Consider the following 16,049-nt stretch of genomic DNA (forward strand, 5'->3'; position numbering starts at 1 on the left):
ACACTCAAATACTGAAACACAAACATTTAGGCAGCAGAACTGTACAGGGATCCTGACTACAGGAGAAAATATTTTTCTCTTCACTTTGTACATGGAGGCACTTAAGCTTACTACTTAAGATACTTAAGTGTTCATAGTTAAGTACTTAATTGCAAGTATTCTTGCCTAGAAACGAGTTGATAGGTGAATTATCTGATACTATCCTGACTCTAATTTAAAGCTGAACATCACTTGTTAATCTGTCATATCACACTTTATCCAAACAAAAACACCAATGAACCCTACACAACTTTGGTTTCACAAAACTTCTAAGTTCAAAAGGTGAATTTGTTTAGGAAATTTGGGTACAATAAGCCAAATCTGCCTATTCCATTTTTAGGAAGCTCTATTTCTTGGAAAATTTTCTCTAATGAACTTAAGTTTAATGTACCTTCCTAACAGGGGTTCTATAACAAAATTATCTCCTGCCCTCTTCAATATGACCCTTTTCCAAGTATTTGAGAAAAACAGTCATGTTTCCCTTAACTCTCCTCTTCTCTCTGTGCTATCCATAGTAAACGATTCCTTTAAATAATACAGTTTCCAGAATCATGCTAATCATTTTCTTTCAGGTGAATGTTTATCATTCTTAAAAAGTAGTAATAACAAAAAAATTAGGTGAACACTGTTCACCATGGTATCCTACCAGGACAGAATAAAGAAGTGTCTCCTGACTTTGATGCTGTATTTCCCCCACCCACCCCCAGCTTTACTGGGGCATAACTGACATATAATATTGTGTAAGTTTAAGGTGATGATTTGATGTATGTATGTACTGCAAAATGATTACCATGAAAAGGTCAGTTAACACATCAATCACTTCAAATAACTACCTTTTTTTATAGTGAGAACATTTTTCTTACCAAGAAAAGTAGACCTTATATATGTATGTAATTGAATATAAACACATAATTGAATATAAATTGAATATATTTATATAGTTGAGTATATATTAATTAAATCACCATGCTGTACATTACACCCTCAGAACTTATGTTATAAATGGAAGTCTGTTGCCTTTGACCAATATCTCTTCATTTCCTCTATTCTCCCTGCAACCATCATTCTACTCTCTGTCTCTATGACTTCAGCTTTTTTTTAGGTTCCATGTATAAGTGAGATATATTTGCCTTTCTGTTTTATTTCAGACAGCATAATACCACCAAGGTCCATGCATTTTATCACAAACAGCAGGATTTCCTTCTTTTTCATGGCTGAATAATATTCTATTGTGTGTATGTATGTATAATGTGTATGTAATAATACATAATGTGTATGTAATAATGTATGTATTACACACGTGTGTGTATATATGAAGAAACTCTGATATGTAACACCACAAATGGATGCTTAGGTTGTTCCCACGTCTTAGCTACTGTAAAAAATGCTTCAACAAACACTGAGGTACAGATTATCTCTATGAGAGAGTAATTTCATTTTCTTCCACTGTATACCCAGAAATAAAATTTTTGGATCATATAGTAGTTCTATTTTTAATTTTTTAAAGAATCTCCATACTGTTTTTCCTAGTGGCTATACCAACTTACAGTCCTACCAACAGTGCACAAGGGTTCCCTTTTCTCCACATTCTTGTATTTGTGATCTCTTGTCTTTTTGTTAACAGCCATTCTAACAGGTATGGTGGTATTTCACCATGGTTTGGATTTGCCTTTGTCTGAAGGCTACTGTTGAGCATCTTTTTATGTACCTGTTGGCCATCTGTATGTCTTATTTGGAAAAATGTCTATTTAGGTCCTTTGCCCATTTTTAAACTGGGTTACTAGTCTTTTTTGATATTAAGTTGTATGAGACCCTTATACAATTTGTATATCAATGCCTCAACTGATATATTTTCAAGTATATTAAATTTGCACATTACTTTCTCCCATTCCGTAGTTTCATTTTGTTGTTTCTTTTGCCACGTAGAAAGCTTTTTAGTTTGATATAGTTCTACCTATTTATTTTGCTTTTGTAACTTGGGTTTTTCCTGTCATGTCCAAGAAATTATTGCCAAGAACAATGTTAAGGAGCTTTCCCCTATGTTTTCTTCAAGGAGTTTTATGGTTTCAGGTCTTAGATTTAAGTTTTAATCCATTTTGTTCATTTCTGTGAGTGGTATAAGACAGGGGTCCCCCAGCTATCCCACCCCACCACCTCCACCACCACCAAAAATAAATAAAAATGAAAAAGACTGGGGTCCAATTGCATTTTTCTGCATATGGTTATCCAGTTTTCCCACCACACTGAAAGAAAAAACTACCATTTCCCTACCGAGTATTCTTAGCATCCTTGTCAAATATTACCTGAAATGAAGGGGGTTATTTCTGCAGTTCTGACTCTGTTTCCTTGTTCTATGTGCCTGTTTTTATGCCAGTATTGTTCTGTTTTGATTACAAGAGCTTTGTAGGATATAGTCTGAAATCACGACGTGTGGTGCCTCCAGCTTTGCCCTTCTTTCTTAAGACTGCTTTGGCTATTTGGGTCTTTTGTGGTTCCATACAAATTTTAGAATTGTTTTTCCTATTTCTGTAACAAATGCCACTGGAATTTTGATAGGGATTATACTGAATCTATAGATAAGATTTGGGCAGTATGGGTATTTCAAAAATATCAATTCTTTCAATTACTGCATACAGAGTATCTTTCCATTTATTTATGTCTTCTTCAATATCTTTCACCAATGTTTTATAGTTTTCAGTGGTATATCTTTCACCTCCTTGGCTAAATTTATTCCTATTTTATTCTTCTTTTTGTTTCTATTGTAAATGGGATTGTTTTCATAATTTCATTTTCAGGTACTTCACTGTTAGTGTATGGAAATACAACTGATTTTTGTATGCTGATTTTTTATATTGCAACTTTATTGGATTCATTTTTTAGTTCTAAAGTTTTTTGGTGGAATCATTACAGATTTCCTATAAATAATGAGTTTTATTTGTGTATTTACATTATTAAATTTAATTATTTTCCTTTTTTTATATGTAAGTCCAGCTCTGAGGCATATGGTGAAGATACACACACACACACACACACACACACACACACACACACACACACACACATGCCATAAGGAATTTTTCTGGACCAGCTTCTCTATTACTTTTATCAAAAACGTTCACAGTATTATCTCTACCACATTTTCTAATTTCTATGTGTTCTTCATGGTATCACGCTTTCAGTTTACAGGCTTTTCCCCCCTTCTCCCTCACAAAATTCAGTTTCTTGATCAGATAATGCAATTCTTCTTATTCTATCCATTCTGTCATGGAACCAGCACTATAAATATTCCTGTTCAAATTCTAATATCTTTGTTAAGTTAGAAACCAGTTGTCAAGTGTTAAATGATAAAAAGCCAAAGAAATCAAGATTTACACACATGGGGTTTGTTGTTTACATTTTAAGAAACATTACTATATTTCATAAATTTATAAAATGGGATGATAGAGTTTTACAATATTCCATTTGGGCTCAAATAACAATAACAAAGGTTTGCTAGGTCAGTATTTTAAGAAAATGAGTACAAATAAGGTAAAAAAGATTCTGAACCAAGAGGACTCTTCCTGTTCCCACTTCTAATGAAATATTCCCAGAAGAGTGTTTGGTTAAAAATCAAAAAAGCAAGAGTAAGTACAAAATTAATCTAGAATACATTTGTTCTTGTGATACACTTTAGTTTTATCAGTAAGTCAATTTCACTTCAAAAGTGTAACAGTCTATGTCCAGGACATATACAAAAAATTCTCTATCCAGATCATACCATGATAAAAATTTTCAGTTTAGATAAAGGAAAGCTGTTTTAAAGCCTTATAAGTGCAAGAAAATAAACAGCCAAGAAAATGCTACCTAAGATCTAACTGGCTACAAAGATTGTCATTTTAAAATTCAGGAACATGACTGAGAGTTTTACTCAGAATAAGTTCTCAGCACTCAGCTTCTGACACATGGCAGGGTTCTCAAAAACTGTTTTTATTTAGTTTAATAACATCAACAAAACAACTATAGCTACTTAGTTTTCATACTTAAATGGAAATACCAAAATAAATGTTTCCTAAGCAATAAAATGTCTGAGAAAATTCACTCACCTTTAAGTTTCTGGAGATCCTCCTTCAAATCAGGCCCTGCGAGCATGAAGATACTTTCTGACACAGGATTCTTGTCTGTAAGACTTTCATTGCTGGTATTCACAATGGCTGTACAGTTCAATAATGCCACATCTCCTTTCCTGAGGAAATAATAAAGAGCAAATGTAGGGAAGAGGAGGGAGATAAGGGAGTTCCTGACTCAGAAAGACTATCTGGCATCTCAGATAGCTCTTTAATGCAACTGCTACAACCTGAAACTCACAACAACATCATGTCACTCCTGTGTTTCTTTTACATTTCTCTTTCATTCAAATAGCATGTTTATAGAGCAGTTATAGAGCAGTTTATAGAGCTGAAAATAGTTGGTTTAAAGAGTTTAGACAAAGCATCATTACTCGTAATACCCAAAAAAGTAAAAATAATTCAAATGTCCATCAACTAATGAACTGATAAACTAAATGTGGTATATCCATACATGGAATATTATTTGGCCATTAAAAGGAATGAAGCACCCATTACATGGACGAACCCTAAGAACATTATGCTAAGTCACAACTGATTCCATTTACATGAAATGTCCAGAATAGGCAAATCCATATAGAGAGGAAATAGATTAGAATTGGCTAGAGCTCAGAGACTGGAAGAAGGAATTGGGGAGTGACTGCTAAGGGGTAGAGGACTTTGGGGTTGGTGAAAATGTTGTAAAATTGACTGTGGTGATGGTTACACAACTTTATGATATACTAAAAACACTGACCTGTACAACTTAAATTGGTGAATTGTATAGTATCTGAATTACATCTCATTAAAGCTTTACAAAAAAATGTACTAAGTCATGCAACATAGATGAAATTTCAAATAATTACGCTGACTGAAAGAGACCAGACTAAAAAAAAAGTATACTTTCCATTTACATCAAACTCTTGAAAACGTAAACTAAATCCATAGTGGCATAAAAGATCAATGGTTGCGTGGGGATGTGGAGGCAGGGAGGGGCTTGGTAGGGGAGGGATTACAAAGGGACACAGAGAAACTTTTGGGGGTGATAAGTATATTCACTATCTTGACTTTGGTGATGGGTTCATGGGTGCATACATATGTCAAAATTGACCAAATTGTATACTTTAAATATGTTTTTTTATACATAATTATACCTAAAAAATCTGTGTGTGTGTGTGTGTGTGTGTGAGATGAAACATTTCAACAATGCTAGGGCTTATACAAAAAAGAAGAGTTTAAAAGAAATTATGAGAAAAATAATTTGGAAGTTATGAGAAAGCATTAACATATTATGATAAAATTTAATCAAAGAATTACCAAAGAATCACTTTTGCATTGATGTCCTTATTATAAAGAAAAGGTGATCTAATAGTGTCTTCCTGAAATGTTTCAGCTCCAGTATCAGAAGCATTCAATTCATCTTCATGAAGTTCACCCCAGCTTGGTAGTATATCCACATTTACAAACTGAGAAGGGGCACCCAAGGGATCCATGGAATGGGAATGGCAGCTTGTCTTTAACCAAATTCCTCAGCAACTCAATATTCACTGGGAACTCTGGCTTAAAAGAGAAGAGAATTATTTTAATAGGTAAGAAAAGATACTGCTTTACTGCTTTTAGACCAAAAACAAAACTTTACTGTGAAATGCTCCAATAGAACATTTTGTGATGACAGTCACTTAAACAGTCCACAATCATCAAAACATAACAAAGACTTGCCACAACTTTCCTAGAACATAAGGGAGATTATTTAAGCACAAATTATTTTCAAAGAATTACAGCCATTAAAATAATCACATGCCCAGTAGCTCTACCTCCCAGAAACAGAGGACTATTTATTCAACATTCATGGAGTGTATGTTATTGGAGGGGAAAAAGTGCTAGGTGCTGGCAAGAGATAAAAATAAATAAGTAAGGCATACAATTTAAAGAGTTCAGTCCAATGATAATATGGAGATGTACTGAGTAAGACAAAATGAGAAGCAGGGATGTTACCACAATCAAGTAGTAAGAAATAAATGTTTGAAGTAAGTAGAGAAAGAGATGGAGAAGAAGGCATGGATTTTAGAGGCAATATACAAAGTAAAAATTAAAAGGATCTGAAAATTTTTAGGACATGGTGTGAGATACTGACATAGTTGGAGGTTGCTTGTACAGAAATGTAGAAATCAGAAGAGAAGGACGACAGAAAGACACATAGCATCAAGTACTACACAGAAGTCATGGGAATTTAACATGAGAAAAAGGATACTTAACATGCCAAAATGTCAGATGACTGTTCAGAAAAATGGTAGATTCATTTATTCAATAAATCTTTGTTGAGGGGGAAAGTATTAAAGATGGTGGCATGAGACATGAGACAGAGGTCTCCTCCCAAAACAACATATAATACGAAAATATGTTTAATCTATAACTAATTCTGAAAGAGCAACAAGAAAGAAGGCTGTGCCAGACTGTATAGACCTGGAGAAAAGAGTAGACCTCACGGAACAGGGTAATGTACCAAAGCCATGATCCTGCAGAACCCAAGTCCTTCCCCACCCCAGCTCACTGGTGGGAGGAAGAACTGGAGGCCTAGGACTGCTGAACACCCAGTCCTGGAGATCTGCTCTGGCAGCACGAACCTACATTGCTTGGTGCTCTGGAGATTACTGGGGATAGAAAGCTAGGGGAGGCAGACATACCTGGAGAGAGATTCCAGCCACTTGTGGAAAATGGACCCACATCTGGCTGCTCTGGGACAAAAGAAAGGTGGGCAGTCCAAGAGACTTCCTAACAGTGAGAGGGTTGCTAAATGGGCAAGGATTGCACAGAAATCACTGCTCAGGAGAAAGGACAGGTGGACAAAATTATCCAGATGCACTTTGCCCAGCAGATTGGGAACTTTCAGGGGCTCCAGGCACTCCACTCCCCTGGCTAGATATGCAGGTCCAAGGCCCCTCACTGTGATATGCAGCCTGCTGTGCCTTCCTCCCAGCCAGCCCTCACCTGGCTTGTAAACTGGCAGCCCCTTCCCTGGCATCAAGCCAGCCAGAGGGAAGTCTTGCCTACAGTAGCCATAAACGCAAAGCATAGAGGCTTACATCTGTAAGCTCAAATAACTGGTCTGGCAGTGGAGACAGGCACAGCAGCTGGGAAGCAGGAAACAGCTCTTTCCTCCCCGCAAGCACCAGCGCCACTTCCATGCAAGCCCAGACATTGCCACAGGGGCTAAGCAGCTCCAGAGAGTGGAGCTTTTGGGCACTAGAGGGCACCATATACAACTAAGAAATGTCAAAGGAACCTGGTTCAAAACAAAAACCCACAAACACCAGAAAAGGGCCAAGTGAAATTGAACTCACCAATTTTCCTGAAAGAGAGTTCAAAATAAAAATCATAAACATGCTCATGGAAGTACAGAAAAATATTCAAGAACTCAGGGAAGAATTCTGGATGGTGATTCAATCATTACCAAACACAGTATCAAAAATGAAACATAAAATTCAGGGATTTAAAAGCAGATTAGATATAGTAGAGGAGACAGTAAATGGAATAGAAATTAGAGAAGAGGAATACAAAGAAGCTGAGGCATAGAGAGAAAAAAGAATCTCTAAGAATGAAAGAATATTGAGAGAACTCTGTGAACAATCAAATAGAACATTATTACCATTATAGGAGTACGAGAAGAAGAGAAAAAAAAGGGATAGAAAGTGTCTCTGAGGAGGTAATTGCTGAAAACTTTCTCAATCTGGTGAAGGAGATACTCTCTCAGGCCATGGAGGTGCACAGATCTCCCAACACAAGGGACCCAAGGAAGACAATACCAAGACATATAATAATTAAAATGGCAAAGATCAAGGATAAGGACACACTATAAAAAGCAGCCAGATAGAAAAATAAGATCATATACAAAGGAAAACCCATCAGACTTCTTAACAGAAGCCTTACAGGCCAGAAGGGAGCAGCATGATATATTTAATGCAATGAAGCAGAAGAATCTTGAACCAAGAATACTTTATCTGCCAAGATTATCATTTAAATTTGAAGGAGGGATTAAACAATTTGCAGATAAGCAACAGCTGAGAGAATTTACTTCCCACAAACCATCTCTACCGTGTATTTTGGAGGGACTGGTATAGATAGAAGTGTTACTAAGGTGAAATAGCTGTCACCAGAGGAAATAAAACCACAGTAAAGAAAGTAGAACAATTAATTACTAAGCAGATGCAAAATTAAATCAACTACTCCCAAAGTGAATCAAGGAATAGACAAAGAGTACAGTACAGAATATGATACCTAACATATAAAGAATGGAGGAGGAAGAAAAAGTAGGGAAAAAAAAGAACCTTTAGATTGTGTTTATAATAGCATACTAAGTGAGTTAAGTTAGGCTATTGTCTATATGCTGCCTACAAGAGATTCATGTCAAACCTAAAGACATACACAGACTAAAAGAGAAGGGATGGAAAAAGATATTTCATGCAACTAATAGGGAGAAAAAAAGAGGAGTTGCACTACCTGTATTAGACAAAATAGCATTCAAAACAAAGAAAGGCACAAGTGACAAAGAAGTAATTACATAATGATAATGGGGTCAGTCCAACAAGAGGATATTACCATTATAAATATGGCACCCAACACAGGAGCACCCACATATATTAACCAAATACTAACAAAACTGAAAGGGAAAATAGATTGCAATGCATTCATTTTAGGAGTCTTCAACACTCCACTCACTCTGAAGGACAGATCAACCACAGAAAACAAGTAAGGAGACAGAGGCACTGAACAACACATTAGAACAGATGGACCTAGCAGACATCTACAGAACACATCACTCAAAAGCAACAGTATACACATTCTTCTCAAGTGCATATGGAACATTGTCGAGAACAGATCATATACTAGGCCACAAAAAGAGCCTCAGTAAATACAAAAAGACTGCAATTGTACCAACCAGCTTCTCAGACCAAAAAGGTATGAAACAAGAAATAAATTACACAAAGAAAAAGAAAAAACGCAGAAACACATGGAGGCTTAACAACATGCTCCTAAATAACCAATGGATCAAAGACCAAATAAAAACAGAGATCAAGTAATATATGGAGACAAATGACAACAATAATTCAACAGCGCAATATCTGTGGGATCAAGCGAAGGCCGTGCTAAGAGGGAAGTATATTGCAATACAGGCCTACCCTCAGGAAAGAAGAACAAACCCAAATGAACAGTATAAATTCACAATTAAGGAAACTACAAAACGAAGAACAAATGAGGCCCCAAGTCAGTAGAAGGAGGGACATAATAAGGATTAGAGCAGAAATAAATAAAATCAAGAAGAATAAAACAGTAGAAAGAATCAATGAAAGCAGAAGGTGGTTTTTGAGTAAATAAACAAAATAGATAAACCTCTAGCCAGAATTATCAAGAAAAAAAGGGAGTCTACACAAACAGAATCCAAAATGAAAAAGAGAAAATCACTGCAGACATCACAGAAATATAAAGAATTATGAGAGAATACTATGAAAAATTATATGCTAAAAAATTGGATAACCTAAAAGAAATAGACATCTTTCTACAAAAAATGCAAACTTCCAAGGCTGACACAGGAAGAAACAGAAAATCTGAACAGACTACTTGCCAGCAACGAAATTGAATTGGTAATCAAAAAGCTACCTAAGAACAAAACTCCTGGACTAGATGGTTTCAATGCTGAATTTTATCAAACATTTAGTGAAGACCTAATACCCATCTTCCTTAAAGTTTTCCAAGAAGCAGAAGAGAATACTCCCAAACTCATTCTACGAGGTCAGCAACACTCTAATACCAAAACCAGGCAAACACACCACAAAAAAGAAGAAAATTACAGACCAATATCCCTGATGAAAGATGCAAAAATACTCAACAAAACATTGCAAACCAAATTCAGAAATACATCAAAAAGATCATCTGTTATGACCAAGTAGAATTTGGTACAACATTCGAAAATCCATCAACATCATCCACCACATCAGCAAAAAGAAGGACAAAAACCACGATCATCTCCATAGATGCCAAAAAAGCATTCAACAAAATCCAACATCCATTCATGATAAAAACTCTCAACAAAATGGGTATAGAGGGCAAATACCTCAACATAATAAAGGCCATATATGAAAAACACAAAGCCAACATCATACTTAACAGCAAGAAGCTGAAAGCTTTTCCTTTAAGATCAGGAACAAGACAAGGATGCCCATTCTCCCCACTTTTATTCAACATTGTAGTGGAGGTCCTAGACATGGCAATCAGACAACACAAAGAAATAAAAGGCATCCAGATTGGTAAAGAAGGAGTTAAACTGTCACTGTTTGCAGATGACAAGATATTGTACATAAAAAACCCTAAAGAATCCACAACAAAACTACTAGATCTAATATATGAATTCAGTAAAATTGCATGTCACAAAATTAATACACAGAAATCTGTTGCATTCCTATACACTAATGATGAACTAGCAGAAAGAGAAATCAGGAACACAACTGCATTCACAATTGCAACAAAAGAATAAGATAACATAGGCAAAAATCTCCTGAATATAAACATGAGAAACTTTTTCCTGAACACATCTCTTTGGGCAAGGGAAACAAAGCAAAGAGCTAAGGACACCATCAGCAGAACAAAAAGGCATCCTACAGTATGAGAGAATATATTTATAAATGACATATATGACAAGGAGTTAACAACAAAAATATATAAAGATCTCACACGCCTCAACAATCAAAGAGAAAAATAACCCTATTAAAAAGTGGGAGGATATGAACAGACAATTCACCAAAGAAATTCAGACAGTCAACAAGCACATGAAACGATGCTCCACATCACTATTCATCAGTGAAATGCAAATAAAAACCACAATGAAATATCACCTCACACCAGCTAGGATGGCCAGTATTGAAAAGACTAAGAACAACAAATGCTGGTGAGGATGTGGAGAAAGGGGAACCCTCCTACACTGCTGGTGGGAATGTGAGCAGTTCAACCATTGTGGAAAGCAATATGGAGGTTCCTCAAAAAATTAAAAATAGAAATACCATTTGACCTGGGAATTCCATTCCCAAAGAATCTAATTTCTCAGATTCAAAAGGATGTATGCACCCCTATGTTTGTTGCAGCACTATTTACAATAGCCAAGATATGGAAGCAACCTAACTGTCCATCAGTAGATGAATGGATAAAGAAGATGTGATACATATACATAACACAATGGAATACTATTCAGCTATAAGAAAGAAACAAATCCTACCATTTGCAACAACATGGATGGAGCTGGAGGATATTAAGCTCAGCGAAATAAGTCAGGTGGAGAAAGACAAGTACCAAATGATTTCCCTCATTTGTGGAGTATAACAACAAAGCAAAACTGAAGGAACAAAACAGCAGCAGACTCACAGACTCCTGTGAATATTGGTTATCAAAGGGGAGGCATGGGGTAGGGTGGGTGGTGAGGGAGGGAGAAGGGGATTGAGGGGTATTATGTTTAGTACACATGGTGTGGGGGAATCATGGGGAAGACAGTGTAGCACAGAGAAGACAAGTAGTGACTCTGTGGCATCTTACTACATTGATGGATAGTGACAGCAGTGGGGTATGGGAGAGGTACTTGATAATAAGGGTGAATGTAGTAACCACATTGTTTTTCATGTGAAACCTTAATAAGAGTGTATACCAATAATACCTTAATAAAAAAATTGTATAAAAAAATCTTTGTAAGCATTTATTATAAGTCAGATATTGGTGTAGGCACTAGGGATATACACAGGTGATTGAGACAGAGCAAGTCTCCCAGGAGAGGGGATAATAAACAATGAACAAACAAGGAAGCAGGTATCCAGCAGAATGACTGGAAGCAGTAAGTATTATGGGAGAAAAGGTGTTATGTGAGAGCTAAATGAAGTGACGGAGCAAGTCATGTGAAGCTCCGTAGAGTGTTTCAGGCAGAGAAAATATCAAGTGCAAAGGCCAAAAGGGAAGAAAGGAGCATGGTGTATTCCATGAAGAGCAGAGACTGCTTTGGCTAGAGTAGAATAGCTAGGTAATGAGTAGTAGGTGTGAGGAGGTTGGTGAGAGAGGGAAAGGCCAGATGTTGGAGTTCATAAGCCCTAAGAAGTAGTTTAGATCTTATTGTAAATATAACAGGAAATGTCTTGCCAACGGGTTCTAGCCCCAGGCAAGTTCACTATGGATTTAATGTTGACCAAAGAAATGACAGTAGAACGTTTCTTTGGGGTGAAAAGGTTTATTATCCGGCTTGTTCTCCTGGTGGTAGGTTTAGCACTAACATCTAACGTCTCTGCCTAAACCCAGAGCAATGAACTGAGCTCTCTATATAGCGCAATAATAGCTAATTGCGTAAGGGTGTGGAAGCAGTAGCCTAGCAACAGGTCAGTTACATCATCAGGTGGTTTAAGTTCAGTGAGGATCCTGGCCATAGGAACCCCAACTTCCCCACACTCCACCCCTCCAGGATTCTTGCCTTACAATCTACATGCTTTCAATCTTCTGCAATGATCCCTGAGCTAGGAAGCTGGAGCTCTGTAACCAGATTCCACAACAGCAAAAGAGGATAACAACTTAGAGATAATAATAAAATAAAGACACAACAAGATTTTGTTACAGGTAATAAAAATTATCATAATCGTCAAGCCAGAGGAGGTTCCCAATCCAAAAAGACCTTAGAGGCGATAATGAACAAGTTAGAGATAGTAATAAAAATTAAGATACAATAAGATTTTGAACAAAAATTATAAATCCTCAGGCCAGAGGAGGTTCCCAATCTACAAAGACCTTAGGGGAAATAAGACAAATGTTTTAATGACATCAACATAGGCAAATCTTGTCCATCAGGTAGGATGCATGCAATAGAGTGGTGCTGGGATAGGACTGTAGCAGGAAGGGGCTCCCTTCCAGGTCTAGTATACCATACTTTTACTCCCTTCTCCATGGAGGTTACTGAAGGGTCTATATATAGTGCTACTGGAGGTGCATGCACTGGCCATAATGATAAAACAAAACTCCCCGGTAAGATGCTCATACCCTCTGGCCATTGAGGATATACTACAGTGATCTTTGGAAGCCACACTGCTGTTATTCCAGGAATACACAGGAGGCCTTGTCCCCAAGATGCCAGGAGAGCCAGCTCTTGTTAGTCCATGTGTCAAAAGGTCCAAGGCCACGTCCACTCAATGGAGTCTCCAGGGTTCAGTGCAGTTGGTACTGGCAGCAAGATATTATTCTGGTGGCCAAACCTGGCTTCAGTGATTCTTCCTTGGTTTGTACTTGCAGTTGTATAGGGGAGGCAGCCATATAGGGCTCTCTTTTAGGATTTCTCATTTAAATGCCATAGCACTGCCATAAACAGACTGACCATCCCCAGAGACTATTGGTATCTGACTTTAGTCTGGATTTTAACAAGCCACTGTGCTTCTCAATCATGCTTGCTGCGGTAGGACTGTGTGGCACATGAAACTTCCTTTTGATTCCCAACTGTTGCACCCATTCTTGCAGTATATGTCCAGTAAAATGGGTGCCCTGATCATCTTGATTACCTGTGGTCAGCCATAGGCAGTAAAGAGACGCTCCAGGCCTCTTTTGGTCATCTGCACAACATGTAGGAAAAGCAACCAGAAGTCCAGTAGCTGTGTCCACACAAGCCATGGCATACTGATACCCTTCTGACATAAGTAGAGGCCCAATATAGTGTATCTGCCATCTGATGAGGGGTATCAGCCTCTTACATATTGTCCCATGTTGCTGTGGAACACAGTGTAATTCCCTTTTAGAGCATATGACACACTCCTGCCAGGTTCTACTAACTTCTTCAAAGGTCAAAGACAAGCCTCACCAATGAGCTACACCCTACATTGTCCTTTGCCCTGCATGCAACAAACGCTGATGTAACCATTGGGCTGTATCAGAGGAAGGCTTTCCTTCTAACCAACGTATCTTGGACAATTTATCTGCTTCATTTCCTGGGGATGCCAGTGGCAAATGACCTGTCACATGGTGTACTGTAATTCTTTTAGTCTGACCACAGACTACTTACGACCACAGGCCCATAAGTCTTGCCACAATTCTTGCCCCCAAAGGGGTTGGTGACCAATCAGCCAGTTGGCAGTGTAACAGGTTGGTAGCCACAGGGTCAACCTTGATAGACAGTCCAGCTGTCAGTACAGACAACTATAGGGGAGGGCTCCTGGCTGATCACAAGCCACACAACCCACAACTCTGCCCACTGACTGGTCTTCCCCTCACCATCTTCCATCCATAGTCTCAGTCTTAGGATGGAAAGTTAGGGCCCTCCATTTTGGGGGCTGCCTATGGCTGGAGCCGTCTGTGTACCATGCATCTTTGGGTATAGGGGCTCTTCCCTCCCAATAAGGACTCTCTACAGGTAATGGTTCTAAAGTAAATTCTTTCTGGTTCTCACTAGTATATGTCACCAGCCCCAGTAAGTGTTGGAGTTCTTCACCCAAAGGGCTAGTAGAAGGGGTGCTACGCTGCTGTAGGTATGCACCCCACTTGGCCAGTGTAGGCATTTGTGCCACACGACTCCTTGGCTTTTGGGTCCAGTCTTCCACCCACCCCAAGATGGGATAGATGGTTATTACCTTTATTGGGGCCATTCCAGTGATGGGTTCTGTAACCAGCAAGGCGTGATACACAGCAGCCAGTTGTTTTTCTATCAAAGTGTATTGTACCTCTGCTCCTTTCCAGAGTTGTGACCAGAATCTAATGGGTTGGCATTCAAGCCGCTGCCAGAGACCCCAGCCATAACCATCTTCAGTTCCATGAACCTCACAGGGGCTTGATAGGTCTATTACACTCAAGGCCTGCATGGCCTTGACTGTCCATTTTGCTGCAGTAAAGGCAGATGCACATGTCTCATCCCAGTCCCACGTGACGTCCTTTTGTATTAAATGGTATAAGGGCTTCGGAATTTGTGCCAAGTGTAGGATAATCACTCTTCAGTAGCCCAAAAGACCCAAAATCTCTTGTCACAATGCCACCTTTGTAAGGATAGAAAAGACCTGGCCTTTGTCTATGACTGCTTCTGGTATAAGTTTAGTGTTACCTGACCAGACGATCCCCAAGAATTTGACAGACAAACCAGGTCCCTGAACCTTCGTACTGTTCACAGCCCATCTTTTGCCTATAAATGTTGCAGCAGTCTAGGTGCTGCACCTTCTAGATCTGAAAGAGAATTGGATGTGAGAGTGACATCATAAATATAATGGTACAGCCGCACCCTTGGCGGTTTCTCCCATGTAGCCAAGTCCTGGGCTACAAGTCAATGACAGATGGTGGGGCTGTGGTGGTATCCCTGTGGAAGGATGGTGAAAGTCCACTGCTATTCCTCCTATGTGAAGGCAAACTGTTCCTGACTTTCCTGCTCAATGTCAGTGGAAAAGAAGGCATTATCAAGATCTACCACATAATGGTATGTTCCTAGTTCATGGCTGAGGGTATCCATCAAGTCTGCAATAGAGGAGACAGCAGCAGGCATATGGGGTATGACCTTATTCAGTTTTCTGTAATTCATGGTCATAAGCCAGGAGCCATCTGGCTTTTTTACTGGCCACTTTGGGGAATTGAATGGACTATGGGTGGGCTTTATTATACCCACCTTTTCCAGTTTCTGGAGGGTTTCTCCAATCTCTTTATGCCCTCCCGGCAGTTTGTACTGTTTGGTATTAGTCACCCACCAAGGTACAGGCAAAGCTATGGGGCAGGTGCCTAGTATGTTTCCTCAGAACTGCTTCAACACATGTACTCTCAGTCTGAACTCACCTGCAGTGGTCTGCAACCATAGACCCTGCAGGATATGAATCCCCAAAATATACTCAGGGATGGGAGAGATATACACAGAATACTCTTTTCAGGGTAGATGCCCTATTCCCAAAGGGATTT

General features: G+C 38.5%; 1 protein-coding gene across 7 annotated transcripts in view; it reads right to left on the reverse strand.

The window, feature by feature from the left end:
• GDAP2 (ganglioside induced differentiation associated protein 2) overlaps window positions 1-16,049 on the reverse strand; it is a 108,086-nt gene that overhangs the window by 80,971 nt on the left and 11,066 nt on the right. For 5 of the 7 annotated variants that reach the window (XR_005062095.2, XM_073234487.1, XM_037021198.2 and 2 more), the window contains exons 2-3: window positions 5,439-5,677; window positions 4,122-4,261 (exon numbers count right to left, since the gene is read on the reverse strand). Coding sequence is in view for 6 of the 7 variants with exons in the window: in XM_073234487.1 (XP_073090588.1) it covers window positions 4,122-4,261; window positions 5,439-5,614 (316 nt within the window). In the remaining variant the exon portion in view is untranslated. Of the gene's footprint in view, window positions 1-4,121; window positions 4,262-5,438; window positions 5,682-16,049 lie in introns of all 7 variants that reach the window. The other 2 variants (XM_037021204.2, XM_073234486.1) reach the window with 1 other exon arrangement.

Source organism: Manis javanica, chromosome 4 (assembly GCF_040802235.1).
Source record: "Manis javanica isolate MJ-LG chromosome 4, MJ_LKY, whole genome shotgun sequence".
Classification (NCBI taxonomy): domain Eukaryota; kingdom Metazoa; phylum Chordata; class Mammalia; order Pholidota; family Manidae; genus Manis; species Manis javanica.